The sequence below is a fragment of the Thamnophis sirtalis genome, unplaced genomic scaffold (genome assembly GCF_051295495.1).
Source record: "Thamnophis sirtalis isolate CommonGarterSnake01/CBP01778 unplaced genomic scaffold, rThaSir2_p1.2 scaffold_14, whole genome shotgun sequence".
NCBI classification, from domain to species: Eukaryota; Metazoa; Chordata; class Lepidosauria; order Squamata; family Natricidae; genus Thamnophis; species Thamnophis sirtalis.
Genome location: NW_028261394.1, coordinates 37933288 through 37948281, shown reverse-complemented (window position 1 = coordinate 37948281; position 14994 = coordinate 37933288). Strand labels below are relative to the sequence as shown.

Sequence of the window (14994 nt, the reverse complement as noted above, 5' to 3'; positions counted from 1 at the left end):
ACTCACCCAGGGCTGCTATAGCCAGGCACTTAACGACCACCACGGGAGGGTCACATCCTGGGTAAAATGGAGCTGAGACATACTCTGCGAAACTCAGGCAGATAATGGCGAAAGCGCTGGGCTTGATGACCATGAGACTGGACCAGGAAAACAAGAAGGCAGGGATGGGTCCGAAGGCTTCCAACAGGTAAGGGTATTCTGCTCCGGATTTGGGGATCATTGTGCCCAGTTCAGCAAAACATAGAGCCCCTGAAATTGGAGTTTCAGCATTAATGAGCCGCGGTGGCACAGTGGTGAGAGTGCAGTACTGCAGGCTACTTCTGCTGACTGCCGGTTGCCTGCAACTTGGCAGATCAAATCTCAACCAGGCTCAAGGTTGACTCAGCCTTCCATCCTTCCAAGGTAGGTAAAATGAGGAGCCAGATTGTTGGGGGCAAGAGGCTGACTCTGTAAACCGCTGTAAAGAGAGTGCTATAAAGCACTGTAAAGCAATATATAAGTCTAAGTCCTATTGTTATTCCTTCCTTCCTCCCTTCCCTTCCCCTCCCTCCCTCCCTCCCTCCCTCCCAGTGGTTAGAATGAAGTATTGCAGGCTAATTCTGCCCACTGCTAGGAGTTCGAACGTGACCAACTGGCTCAAGGTTGACTCAACCTTCCATCCTTCCAAGGTGGGTAAAATGGGGACCCAAATTGTTGGGGGTAAGATGCTGACTCTGTAAACAGAGAGAGCTATAAAGCACTGTCAAGCTGTATATAAGTCTAAGTGTTATTGCTATTAATACTGATGGTCAGGCCTGTCTTAACTACGGCTTCTAAATAAAAACGACCCTTCATTTGTTGAGAAAGGTGTCATTTACTAGAAATTAAATTATTTTTTAACCATACCCCAGCAATCCCTGAAGGTTGTGTTCTGACTTAGGCTTCCCCAAATAGCGTAAGGCAGAGTCCTGACAAAACCCCTTTTATTAAACGAATGTGAATTCCTCTGTTGGCCTGGTAAACACTCTTTCAAAGGAGTATTTGTGACTACAGACCTTATCTATCTTGGAAAGCTACTATGTAAATATTTTCCAAATGAGGTGCTGTGCAAGGAAAGACTGGGCACAGAGTCTCTGAGATTCACGGACAGATCTCCGCACTCCTGAAACGAATCTAACAACCGAACAAACAAATTCTTTCCTGCAAAAGCCCCCTCCCCTCTTGCTCCTCTTTTATTTCTTATGCGAGGGGCTATTCACCATCTACTGGTGACTTTACTCCCAAGTCGACCCTGATTTCTGAGTTGTTTTTTTCTTCTGGCAGCTCTGCGCATGCGCACACTGGGAACAGGCTCCAGCTGTTCCTCTGCCTCACTGCTGTCTAGCTCCATAGGCACCTGATCACTGCCACACAGCTTTGGCCCCCTCTCTGCCTCCAACGCAGAGCGCTCATCTGAGCCTTCCCCAGTCCCCAGGACTGGCCCATGCTCCTCCCCAACCTCCTTACTGTTTGAGTTTGAGTTTATTGATCTTGTATGCCGCCCACTCCCGAAGGACTCTGGGCGGCTCACAATAAACAAGGGGATAAATAAACAAGACAACACCTTAAAATAGCAACATTCACAGTTATCGTGGGGCTGGATATTTCACAAGCCCCCCGGCCTGCTGGAGCAGCCAGGACTTGGTGGCTTTGCGGAAGGCCGGGAGGGTAGTAAGGGTCCGGATCTCCACGGGGAGGTTGTTCCAAAGGGCTGGAGCTGCAACAGAGAAGGCCCTCCCCCGGGGAGTCGCCAGCCGACATTGGCTGGCAGATGGAATCCGGAGGAGACCTAACCTGTGAGATCTAATCGGTCTCTGGGAGATAATCGGCAGGAGGCGGTCTCTCAGGTACCCAGGTCCGATGCCATGTAGGGCTTTATAGGTGATGACCAGCACCTTGAAGCGGGTCCGGAGACTAATGGGTAGCCAGTGCAGCTCGCAGAGGATAGGTGTGACGTGGGTGTATCTGGGTGCACCCACAATCGCTCGCGCGGCCGCATTCTGGACTAACTGAAGTCTTCGGACACTCTTCAAGGGCAGCCCCATATAGAGCGCACTCTGCTGGCCATTGGTGGGCCACAACAGGTTGGAGGGGGGCAGCAAATGTCAAACTTGTATTCCATCAGAACAGCACAATAGGATGTGAAAAAGAAACTTGGCTTTCTGTAAAAAAAAAAGAAATAAAAAGAAATGGAGAGCACAAGAAACGGCTTACCTAAGGTGGCCAACACTCCGCAAGCTGCCCAAATAACCAAGCACGGTCCGATCGCTCCAGCATTAGCCAGAACGGATTTTGGAGAAATAAAAATCCCTGAACCTATCACGGTTCCAACGATGACACAGATTCCACTGATCAGACCCACCTAAGGAAGGAAGGGGGGAGGGAGAGGGAAAGCAAACAGATTTGAGATGGTTCATTTATTTTGCAATTCACAACGGGTGATTGTTGGTATGATGATATTTACATGATGTCACCAGACGTGGACCTACGGGGGTAATAAGTAAACCATCAGTCAGATGGAAGAAAGGAGTAATCAATTATTTTGCATCCCTGTGAATCTTACACGCTTGCAACTTTGATCTACAATGCAATACAAGGGACACCATTAAGCAAGAAGCGTGACCCCATGAACCATGTTCCTCCAGGCCTTCCTGTCCTCTCTCCCATCCTCTGGAGTCCATTTAAGCTCAGACCTACTGCTTCAGTGACTCCTAGACTTCTCAATCTAGGAAGCTCGTTTTGACTTCAGCCAATCACTGGGTATCCGGCGTGGTAAGATACGGAGGATTTTGTACAGATGTTGGCACCGTGCTAATCCGTCCTCTAGCTCAGTTGTAACTCCCTAGTTACAAATCTGAGTGCAAAGTCTTAAGGTCCTGTTTTGGATGTGATATCTTTAACAGCCTTTTCCTCCAAATTTGACGGGTAGCTCATGAGCTTTCCTACCAGAGGAAGACCGGTGAGGTTTCTTAAGATCGATGATTCTGCACCGCCATGTTTCAGGAGTGATTTTTGTAATAGAGAGCTTTATACTTTTCATCCACTTCACATCCAGATTTGTTTTGGGGAGTAATGAGCTTGGCCAGTTATAAGAGGCCAATCCAACTTCCTGCCAATCTGAATTAAAGCATTGAGCATTCATTGATAATATGGCTGCTGTAACTAGAAGTGATCTGGAAGCATTTCATTGGCTTGTGTAGAAAGAAAACCTTGCTTTTAGATGTATCTTTGGCCTGATCTAATAAAACTCTTTATCTACTTCAAACTAAATGGTTCCAAAAGAGCTTTTCTAATCTCTTTTGTTCCCAATGTGGATGGATTCTCAGTTGTCAGAAACAGTGAGTGGGAATTCTGAAGGAATCTTCTCCAGAAGGTTTTTAGCCTTCTAACATAATCAAGATTCTCTAAGTTCGTGATGGCAAACCTATGGCACATGTGTGCCAGAAGTGGCACGCAGAGCCATCTCTCCAAGCATGCCAGCCATCGTCCGTTGCTCTTCCGGGTTCCAGTACGCACATGTGCAGCGGTCAGCTGGTCTTCGCATGCGGCAGAAACTGAAAGACTAGGTGACTGGTGCACATGCACACTCTGAAAACTGGAAGCTCAGCTTCCCAGTGCGCGCATGCACACTGGGAAACTGCTCTTCCGGTTTCCGGCACACCCCTGTGTGCACGCTCCCGTTTTGGCACTCAATGGTTTGCCAACCAATCTTTTTGAACCTAAACGTTCAAAAAGAAAAGCAAATCCATTCCATATTTCCAGGATCAAAGAAATGGTTAGCTAATTCACCTTCAACCAAATTTGTTTCTGCTGGTAAAATAGATCAGTTCTTTCCTATTTTTCTTAGGACCAACTATTCATGTATTGTTTCCAATCTTAAAATTCTGTTCTTTATCTAACTCTGTCTGATACCCAAGCCCACCAAATAATTAGACAGCAAAAACACATGCATAAATCAGGCTCCTCTCCCTTTCAACAGTACAAATTAGCAGCTTGGGCTACGATGCAAACATTAACCCGGCATTCCAGGGCCAAAAAGATTTTTTTAAAGTTCTTGTGAACTTTGTTAAGCTATTCTTCAATCACTGTTCTACTAATTAATGTGTTAACGCGGACGGGGGGAGGACATGCTCGGCTTGCTCTTTTGGCACTATAGAAATGAAACGTTCACCTTGTACGTTCACTTGGATTCAAAGTGTGATTTCTCGTTTCAGATACGATGTGAATCAAAATGCTGGCATTACAGGCAGGGAGAAAGGAGTTACTGTTTTGGTTGTAATTGTAATTAATTGTAATTTAATAAATTTATATGCCGCCCAATCCCGTAGGACTCCGGGTGGCTTACAAAAACAAGACTAAAAGATAAAAAGTTAAAAATTTATTTTTTTTTATTTTTATTTTTTTTATTTTATTGGAAATTTATATGCCGCCCTTTTCCCTGAGGGGACTCAGGGCGGCTTACAACAATAAGGGAAGGGAGTGCGAGACAAGACTTAAAAAGAAAAGAATCGTGATTAAAAGAAAATTAATCGTAAAAACACAACATTCACTCAACATTCGGGCGGGGTTAGAGTAATCCTATCCCCAGGCCTGACGGGATAGCCAGTTCTTGAGGGCTGTGCGGAAGGCCTGGACTGTGGTGAGGGTACGGATCTCCACGGGGAGGTTGTTCCATAATGTCGGAGCTGCAACTGAGAAGGCTCTCCTCCGCGTAGTCGCCAGTCGGCACTGGCTGGCGGATGGAATTCGGAGGAGGCCTACTCTGTGCGATCTGATGGGACGCAGGGAGGTAATTGGCAGGAGGCGGTCTCTCAAATAGTCAGATCCACTACCATGGAGCGCTTTATAGGTGGTAAGTAAGACCTTGAAGTGCACCCGACGATCAACAGGTAGCCAGCGCAGCTCACGGAGGATTGGTGTTATATGGGCGAACCGTGGTGCGCCCATGATCACTCGCGCGGCCGCGTTCTGGACTAGCTGAAGTCGCCGGATGCTCTTCAAGGGCAGCCCCATGTAGAGCACATTGCAGTATTCCAGCCTAGAGATCACAAGGGCTCGAGTGACTGTTGTGAGAGCCTCCCGGTTCAGGTAGGGCCGCAACTGGCGCACCAGGCGAACCTGGGCAAATGCCCCCCTGGTCACAGCCGACAGGGAGAAAGGAAACAAAATAGGGAGAAAGGAAACAAATTTAAAAGCAACGCACCATACACTCCATCTAGGTGGGGCTGGACCTCGTTCGTGAGGTCAACAGCTCCAGGCCTGCCGGAATAGCCAGGTTTTAGTGGCTTTTCGGAAGGCCGAGAGAGTGGGAAGGGTCCGGATCTCTACGGGTAGATCGTTCCACAGGGCCGGAGCAGCTACAGAGAAGGCCCTCCCCCGAGGGGTCGCCAGCCAGCATTGTCCGGTCGACGGCACCCGGAGAAGACGCAACCTGTGAGAACTTATCGGCCGTTGGGAGGTATGTGGCAGGAGGTGGTCTCGCAGATATCCAGGTCCTAGGCCATGTAGGGCTTTAAAGGTGATGACCAGCACCTTGAAGCGCGTTCGGAGACCGATAGGAAGCCAGTGCAGCTCGCGGAGGATAGGTGTGACATGGGTGTATCTAGGTACACCCGATATCGCTTGCGCGGCTGCATTCTGGACCAACTGTAGTCTCCGAACACTTTTCAGGGGCAGCCCCATGTTGTCCTCCCAAGGAGGCTTAACAAAAGTGGGAAAGGGTTGTCACTTTTCAGGATGCATCTGGATGACCAGACAATATGACTAGGATGAGCCTATGATATAACTCAACAAAGCTCTTGTGGTCACATAGCTTCCTGATCACTGTAATTGATCCTCTTTGCTTGCCTCCTCCTTCTGTACCACACCTCCTGGAAAGATCTTAAGCCTCTTCCTGGTTTTTTTCGGTCCAATTTGAACCTCAGGTGGGAAAGTGCTCTACCTGGAATCTCTCATTGTTATGAAAGATCATATTATCTGCTAAATCAACAAAGGAGAAATGGTACCTTCAATTGGGTGCAGTTCAAGGTGCTGGTTGTCACCTTTAAAGCCCTTCATGGCTTGGGACCAGGTTATTTGAGGGACCTTCTCTTGCTGGTCATATCTACCTGACTCATCAGAGCAGGAAGGCAGGGAATGCTGTGGGTCCCATCCCCCAGGGAGATACACCTGGTGGGATCCAGAAGAAGGGCCTTCTCTGTGGTGGCTCCCTCTCTCTGGATCATCATCCCCCCAGAGATTAGAACAGCCCCCACTCTGATACTCTTCCGGAAGGCGCTGAAGACTTGATTCTGTCAGCGGGCCTGGGGAACCCAAAATGAGATGGAGTCCATTAAATTGCTTGTGTGATCTGTTGTCGCCGTGGCAGGGGTTGGGGGTGATTTTATTACATTATATTAATTCATTTGAATCTTTTTATTAGTTTTATTGGTTTAAATGAGGTTTTATATTCTGCAAGCCGCCTTGAGTCGACATGGGCGAATAGGCGGCAAATTTCAATTCAATAAATAAATAAACACCAACCTAGAGTGTTGCATCCAAGGAGAAAAATTTAACTAGATCTGTAAACTACTTGCGAGGTGAGCCACCAAATTGTACATCTAAGGCAGTGGTGGGTTTCAAAAATTGTTCGAACCTACTCTGTGGGTGTCGCCTCCTTTGTGGGAGTGGCTTGCCACCCATGTGACCGGATGGGAGTGGCTTACCGCCCAAGTGACCGGATATGAAGATGCCGACGACACTTGTCAGAACCACCTTCAATCACCTCACACACAGCACTGGCATGCATAAGAATATGATGTAAACTTGTTTTTTAAAAGGCATCTTTGGTTTGCGTTAAAACAACTTCAACACACGCAATGTTCTGATTGCACCACAAACACAGTTGTCATCCTTACCTTTCACAGAGGCACTGAGTTTTATAAATATGAGCATGATAGTGTAGAATAATCATATCCAAGGACCAGTGGTGGGTTTCAAAAATTTTTGGAACCTCTTCTGTAGGTGTGGCCTGCTTTCCGGGTCCACTGGTGGAACCTCTTCTAACCGGCTCGGTAGATTTGATGAACCGGTTCTACCGAATAGGTGTGAATTGGTAGGAACCCACCTCTGATCTAAGGATATTTAATTGTTTAAAAAATTATATTATACAAATCTTGCCTCTTTCTGTAAGCTTGTGGATTTGGGTTTCTTGCTTGTAACAGAGACATCATCAAGACCCTGGTTTCCATTTGGTTTTCTGTGTCTTGCGGTCCCCATCACCTTTCTGAGTGTTGACAAACCTGCCAATATTAGCAATCTCTGCAAACAACACAAAAGTTAACGATAATTATATTAATACCAAATGTTATCTAGAGGCTACATTATAATTCATTTGCTCCCTCCAGTCTTTTGCTAAGTAATTATCAGCAGACGGATGAAATACAGCAGTTACAAACTCCAAATTCACCAGGATCGGGAAGCACTTTTGATAAGTCATCCTTTTCAAATAATAATTCAGAAGGTCTGTGAAACTGAGTGAAATTGTCTCCCATTCAGACCCAGGGCAGAAAACGCTCTCATCACTCTGAAATTAATCGTCTCATCGTTCCTCTCACCCATCTCCTTCCACTTATGACTGTACGACTGTACAAGCTTTATTGCTTGTATCCTTACGATTTATATTTATTGTTTCCTAGTACAGTGACGTGCGGTGAGATTTATGGCTGATGAGGCAAAAAGAAAGAAAGCGGCTTTTGGCCGTTCTGCCGCTATGTCCGACATAGAGGCATCCCGCCTTTATGTCGGACATAGTGGCAGGGCGGCTTTTGCCCGCTTTCAAGAAAGCTTTCTTGAAACCGGCTTTTGCCCACTTTCTTGAAAGGAGGCAAAAGCCGCCCTGCCGCTATGTCCGACATAGAGGCGTCCCGCTCTGTGTTGGACATAGCGCCGGGGTGGCCAAAAGCCGCTTTCTAGAAAGAAAGAAAGTGCCAGCCCACCAGCAGAGGTGGGTAAAAGACCCACCTCTGCTGGCGGGCTGCCCCGACACAGAGAAAGAAAGCTGGTGGGCTGCCCTCCCTGCCTCTCCTACCCCCTTCCCTCTGAGTGAAGAAAAGCACACACACACACACACACACACACACTTTACTTACAATTACTTACAAATTACATTAATTTTGAATTCCTCCCCCTCCCTCCAACCCACATATCTTTTCCAGCTGTGTCACATTCACAGAGGATTTCAACTCTGCTCTTGTCTGCCATGATGAAAATGTAAAAATGTAAAAGGAAAAAGGCAAGAGCTGCTGAGGTCAGGCTGGGCTAGCTGCTGCCAGAGTCCCCAATGGATGACTCTGCTTAACTGTTTAAAAAAAGCCACTAAAAAAAGGGCCCTCTATAGGAGGAGGCGAGAGAACCAAGTGCCTCATCTACATAAGGAATTTTTTGGCTTTTAACCCTTGCTTAACTCTGCTCGAGTGATCATAAAGTCAGACTAAATGAGGCACGTGGTTCTCCCACCTCCTCCTGTAGAGGGCACTTTTTAAGAGGCTTTTTTAAACAGTTAAGCACTAAGCAGAGTCATCCACGGTGACTCTGGCAGCAACTAGCTCAGCCTGACCTCAGCTCTTGCCTTTTTCCTTTTACATTTTTTTTCTTTTCATGATGACAGTGGTGAGGCTCTGCCTCCCCTGCCTCTCCTGACTGCACATCACTGTCCTAGTATGATTTGATTGCTTATTTGTACCTATCATTAAGAGTTGTACCTTATGATTCTTGATGAATGTACCACATTTCCCCGAAAATAAGACAGGATCTTATTTTCTTTTGACCCCCTGACATAAGCACTTGGCCTTATTTTCGGGGAGGTTTTATTATTTTTGAGGTGCAGGAGGCGGCGAGCATGGTCACCTCATGGCTGCTGCTGTGTTGCAATATTTTCAGGGAGGGATTATTTTTGGGGGGAGGGATTATTTTAGCGCATGCTCTCAAAAGCCTGATTGGGCTTATTATCCGGGGATGTCTTATTTTTGGGGAAACACTATTAGTCTTCTCATTGTTCCCATCACACATCTCCTCCCACTTATGACTGCTGGACTGTAACTTTGTTGCTTGTAGTATCCTTACAATTTATATTGATTGTTTCCTAGTATGATTTGATTGCTTATTTGTACCCTATGACTAGCATTAAGTCTTGTAAATTATGATTCATGACGAATGTATCTTGTCTTTTATGTACACTGAGAGCATCTGCACCAAAGGCAAATTCCTTGTGTGTCCAATCACACTTGGCCAATAAAGAATTCTATGTATATCTATATAGAAATGTTTCTGTACAGAAATTTCGCTTAGCGACAGTAATTTGGGGACTCAATTGTGGTTGTGAGGACTACCTGTATTAAAGCCCAATAAAACACAGCCTTGTTCTCTACCCCCAGCCCCACCCTGCATTATGAGCCGAGGTGCCGCAGTGGTTAAATGCAGCACTACAGGCTACTTCAGCTGACTGCAGTTCTGCAGTTCGGCTGTTCAAATCTCACTGGCTCAGGGTTGACTCAGCCTTCCATCCTTCCGAGGTGGGTAAAATGAGGACCCGGACTGTTGTTGGGGGCAATATGCTGACTCTGTAAACCACTTAGAGAGGGCTGAAAGCCCTATGAAGCGGTATATAAGTCTAACTGCTATTGCTATTGCTATTACTCTACCTGCTAAGCTGGCTGGCAAAAAGGAGCAAAAATGGAAGATCCTGATAAAACAAACTCAAAAATATTGGTTAGGCTCTTAATCTCTACACCAGAAAATTGTCCGGCAAAATCTGAACTCCTTTTACCATAATTTATTACTTAAACGTGCTTCAGGAAAGATTTTCAATAATGTGAACTGTGTGAGCACAATTCCATACATCACAAAGATCAGCGTGTGAACTTTGGAATGGCAATTTGCTGTTTCTTTCTTGAGGACAAGACATGACTCATAGAAAGGATCTCATCAGATGAGAAGAAAATTGGCCATAAAACAGTTTATTGCGGCTAATGGTTGCTGCTTATTGGATAATTTACAAGAAAGTGTTCACCTGATTATTTTATTTTGTTGGGGGGGGGGGTTTCTTTTATGTTGTAAATTTTTATGGATGTTTTTATGTTTTAATCTGTATGGTATACTTTCTATTAAAAAAAACTTGGTAGGTTTTTAAGAAAATCTATTCTACTCAGCAGCGATCAGAAGTCATAAGCATTGAAATGTCAAATGTCAAAATCTACATTTTAGGAAGGAATGTGACATTTTATGAAGCCCTTTTGGCTTTATCAAGCCTGGGGCTCAGCAAAGAGAATTGTTTTACATAGATGGAAGGAACTGTGTGCTCCTTGCGTTAAGGAATGAATTCAAGGTTTATGCCCTTTTAAAAAATGTCTTTATGTTCCAAAGATGACAAGATGGAACAGTTTGTTCCTAATATGGCCAAGATTCTATTTCAAGCTTAAGGACAGAACTAATTTTACATTATTTGGATCTTATTTTTTTCCTCTTTCCCTAAGTTCTCCTTATTTCCTCCACTTTAGTCCTATATATATGTGCTGTCTTATTATATTATCATTGATGCTTTGCTCTTCTTGAGCAGTGCCACAGAATATAATCCTGGAAATTTCTTTCTTTCTCTCTCTTTCTTTCTTCTTTCTTTCTTTCTTTCTTTCTTTCTTTCTTTCTTTCTTTCTTTCTTTCTTTCTTTCTTTCTTTCTTTCTTCTTTCTTTCTTTCTTTTGTATCCCACCACAATCCATACAATCAAGATTAACTGGGAATCTCTTGCCATAGAATATAAATGGACCAGACTTGAGCATTCACAATGCAAACAGCCATACTTGAAAAATAATGGGCACCTTTGGCAATTCATTAAAGCAGCCAAATCTGCTTTGAGAATCCTTTGTTGCTTCTGGAAATGCACATAGCTGCTTTAATGAGCCACTGAGAGAGGTTCAACATTCATAGTTCAAAGCAACTTTTTAGAGCTGAATCCAAAACTTTTGTCCATGTGCTTTCGTGGAAATCTGACATGAAAACAGCAGGGAATCTTCGTGCCAATTTTCAGTTGTCACCAAATATTGGAGATTCAAGTGGCTCAGGCAGGACTTTCAAAGCCTAAAAGATTTTTGCTCCAGTCTCCAACAATTTCTTCAGTGACAGGTGAATATTAATCTTAAAATAGGTGATTTCAAAGCCTGGGTAAGTAGGAAGGTTTCGGATGGAGGGAAATTTACTGTAACTTATTAGGGAAAAATATATAAAAAATATGTAGAGGGAAAAAAAACTATGAGAAAATTGTAAATTCTGGACATTATTGTTTCAAATATGACCATAACAGTTTTCTCATTATCCAACACATTTTCCATGACAAATGGATTATTTCATCACCATCACTCCACACACCCACAATCTAACACAAATATTTATGGGTTTTAATATTGAACTTACTTGAGTTTTTCTGAATACATCCTTTGCCAAAAATGTGGGGGTTTTTTTTTTTTGCTTTACTGTGGTTTCCCCCCCAGTTCCTTATATTTTGTACTGATTATCCAAAACAAATTTCTGTTTGTTTTTAATTTGTAGTTTCATTATCTGCACTCTAAATAGAGAGATCAACAACTTAAAATGCTCATCAAGAAGATTATGTGTAGATATAGGTAGTCCTTGACTTACAACAGTTCATTTAGTGACTGTTCAAAGTTATGACGGCACTGGGAAAAGTGACTTATGACCATTTTTTCCCATTTGCAACTGTTGCAGCCACCCCATAGCCATGTGATCAAAATTCAATTGGCAACCGACACATATTTATGACGGATGCATCATCCCAGAATTATATGATCCCCTTGTGTGACCTTCTGACAAGCAAAGTCAGTGGGGAAGCCAGATTCACTGAACCACCAGGTTACTAACTGCAGTGATTCACTTAACAACCGTGGCAAGAAAGGCAAATAAAATAGGGCAACATTCACTTAACAACTGCCTCACTTAGCAACATAAATGCTGGGCTCAATGGTGGTCGTAAGCCAAGGACTTTCTGTGTATCTACTAGAAGATGTGGTGGCTCAGTGGCTAAGACTGAGCTTGTCGATCAGAAAGGTTGGCAGTTGGGCGGTTCGAATCCCCAGCGCTGCGTAACAGAGTGAGCTCCCATTACTTGTTCCAATCTAGCAGTTCGAAAGCACGTAAAAAATCCAGGTAGAAAAATAGGAACCACCTTTGGTGGGAAGGGAACAGCCTTCCGTGCGCCTTCGGCATTTAGTCATGCCGGCCACATGATCACGGAGATGTCTTTGGACAGCGCTGGCTCTTCGGCTTTGAAACAGAGATGAGCACCGCCCCCTAGAGTTGGGAACGACTGGCACATATGTGCAAGGCGAAGCTTTACCTTTACTAGAAGATGCATGGTTCTTATTCCTGAAGAAGCGTTGAAGTTCTATATATTTCCTCCCACCTTTTGAATGGCACAGATAGAAATTTAACCACAAAGTTCCAAGAAAATCCCAAAATATCTTAATTTCTTTTATACATGTAATACGTCTGTTATTTTTTTAAAAAAATTACTCTGCGCTTTGATCACAATTCGGAGGTTGTTAAAGACGGCTCATAACTAATCCCCCGTCCTTCAGCATGGAATTAAGAATGTCACTTACTGTGTTCGGTCTGTCATCCAAAGTTTCCTCCAACAGGTACTTCCCTTCCCTTCTTCCTCAAGTGCTTTTCCTTGCAAATTCAGCGTTCAAGAATACCCACGGCTGCAAAAAAAAGGAGGAGAGTGGGAAATTGCAGTGGCTACTTAAGCTCAGAGGTTATAAAAAAAAAGGATAATAATTAAACCAGCGTGCTTGCAAGAAACATTAAGGGCCCCAATTAATTCATGTTGAGCTGTGTGCGCGTGTGAGTGTGTTGGGTGGATTTAACAGCCGGCCAGGGAAGAAGACGAAGGAGGAGGAGGAGGCGGAAGAAGGAGGAGGAGGAGGAGGAAGAAGAAGAAGAAGAAGAAGAAGAAGAAGAAGAAGAAGAAGAAAGAAGAGACAGATATTTGTCCAGAATGATATAGGGTTTCCCACCTGAGCAAGGATTGGGCTAAAAGACCTCCAAAGTCCCTTCCAACCTTAGGAGGAGGAGGAGGAGGAGGAGGAGGAGGAGGAGGAGGAGGAGGAGGAGGAGGAGGAGGAGGAGGAGGAGGAGGAGGAGAAGAAGAAGAAGAAGAAGAAGAAGAAGAAGAAGAAGAAGAAGAAGAAGAAGAAGAAAGAAGAGACAGATATTTGCCCAGAATGATATAGGGTTTCCCACCTGAGCAAGGATTGGGCTAAAAGACCTCCAAAGTCCCTTCCAACCTTAGGAGGAGGAGGAGGAGGAGGAGGAGGAGGAGGAGGAGGAGGAGGAGGAGGAGGAGGAGGAGGAGGAGGAGGAGGAGAAGAAGAAGAAGAAGAAGAAGAAGAAGAAGAAGAAGAAGAAGAAGAAGAAAGAAGAGACAGATATTTGCCCAGAATGATATAGGGTTTCCCACCTGAGCAAGGATTGGGCTAAAAGACCTCCAAGGTCCCTTCCAACCTTGGAAGGAGGAGGAGGAGGAGGAGGAGGAGGAGGAGGGGGGGGAGGGGGAGGGGGAGGGGAAGGGGAAGAAGAAGAAGAAGACGAAGAAGAAGAAGAAGAAGAAGAAGAAGAAGAAGAAGAAAGGGAAGGAGGTGTGCAAATGGAACGAAAGAATGCGATAGTGCAGCTAGCGTATCACTGGAGGCGCCAGTAAATTGCAGGTTGCCATGACTATATAAAAGATCAAAGTCATGCAGGCTTCATTAGAGAAAACAAACAAACACGAAGCTTTGGTGGAAAGAGAAAAAGCCGGTTTTCCATGGTTATAACTCCAGTTAAATGCAGGTGGTATTTCTCTCCCCAAACCCCCAGTTTTTGGAAAATCCTCTTGCAGACTTGCCAATACCCGTGACATCTAAGGTTGACGATTGTCCCAAAAGTGCTTTTTTCTTTTTCAAGAGGCAACGGGAGTTCCTGCTTTCTCTTCGAAGGCGTTTCGCTTCTCATCCAAGGAGCTTCTTCAGCTCTGGAGACTGGATGGTGGGGAAATGGAAGGATTTATACTCCTTGCAGACAGCTGGGCATCTGGCATTCTTTCGGAGATTCCTTAAGGTCACCTGGAGATTTATCTGTGCCATCAGCCCCCCCCCCCCGAGTGATGCAAATGGGTGTGGAGCCTTCTTGGAACTGTTGTGAAAGGATTGTGTTGTAGATTGGAGATAGATGATGTCTCCCCCCCGCCCCCGCCCCGTTTCATCGAACGCTCACAGAAAGTAAAATACAGAGTTACATTCCAAATATCTTTACTTGTCTTACTATTTTAGAGCCCCGAATTCACTCTAGGCTGATGGCATTTAATATTTAGAATTTAATAATAGACTAACCATGTTATTGCTGTTATTTCCGGTCCGTTATTTTCCAACCAGGTAGGGTTTGCAAGAATATGAATCGCTGCTTAATTTCTATATACATTTGCTCGGTTATTAGTGCTTCCACTTGCCTTTTGTCTCACAAGAAATTCATTGATAACCATTACTTGCTTACAAGTCCTTGATGCTGTTCAGTGGTGGGTTTCAAAAATTGTTCGAACCTTCTCTGTGGGTGTGGCCTCCTTTGTGGGAGTGGCTTGACGCCCATGTGACCGGATATGAAGAGGCCGATAACACTTGTCAGAACTACCTTAAATTATCTCACACAAAGCACTGGCATGCATAAGAATATAATGTAAACTTGTTTTTTAAAAGGCATCTTTGGTTTGCGTTAAAACAACTTCAACACACGCAATGTTCTGATTGCACCACAAACGCAGTAGTCATCCTTACCTTTCACAGAGGCACTGAGTTTTATAAATAGGAGCATGATAGTGTAGAATAATCATATCCAAGGACCAGTGGTGGGTTTCAAAAAATTTTGGAACCTCTTCTGTAGGTGTGGCCTGCTT

The 14994-nt window shown here is 44.6% G+C and overlaps 1 protein-coding gene across 2 annotated transcripts in view; it reads right to left on the bottom strand.

Annotated features, from left to right (window-relative positions):
* SLC7A9 (solute carrier family 7 member 9) overlaps window positions 1-14131 on the bottom strand; it is a 30530-nt gene extending 16399 nt beyond the window's left edge. The window contains exons 1-5 of one of the 2 annotated variants that reach the window (XM_087729056.1): window positions 13960-14131; window positions 12668-12769; window positions 7177-7317; window positions 2233-2380; window positions 7-249 (exon numbers count right to left, since the gene is read on the bottom strand). In XM_087729056.1, the coding sequence (XP_087585182.1) occupies window positions 7-249; window positions 2233-2380; window positions 7177-7275 (490 nt within the window). In that variant the 5' untranslated portion in view covers window positions 7276-7317; window positions 12668-12769; window positions 13960-14131. Of the gene's footprint in view, window positions 1-6; window positions 250-2232; window positions 2381-7176; window positions 7318-11462; window positions 11482-12667; window positions 12770-13959 lie in introns of those variants that run through there. The other variant, XM_087729057.1, reaches the window with a different exon arrangement.
* Window positions 14132-14994: the final 863 nt, after the last annotated feature.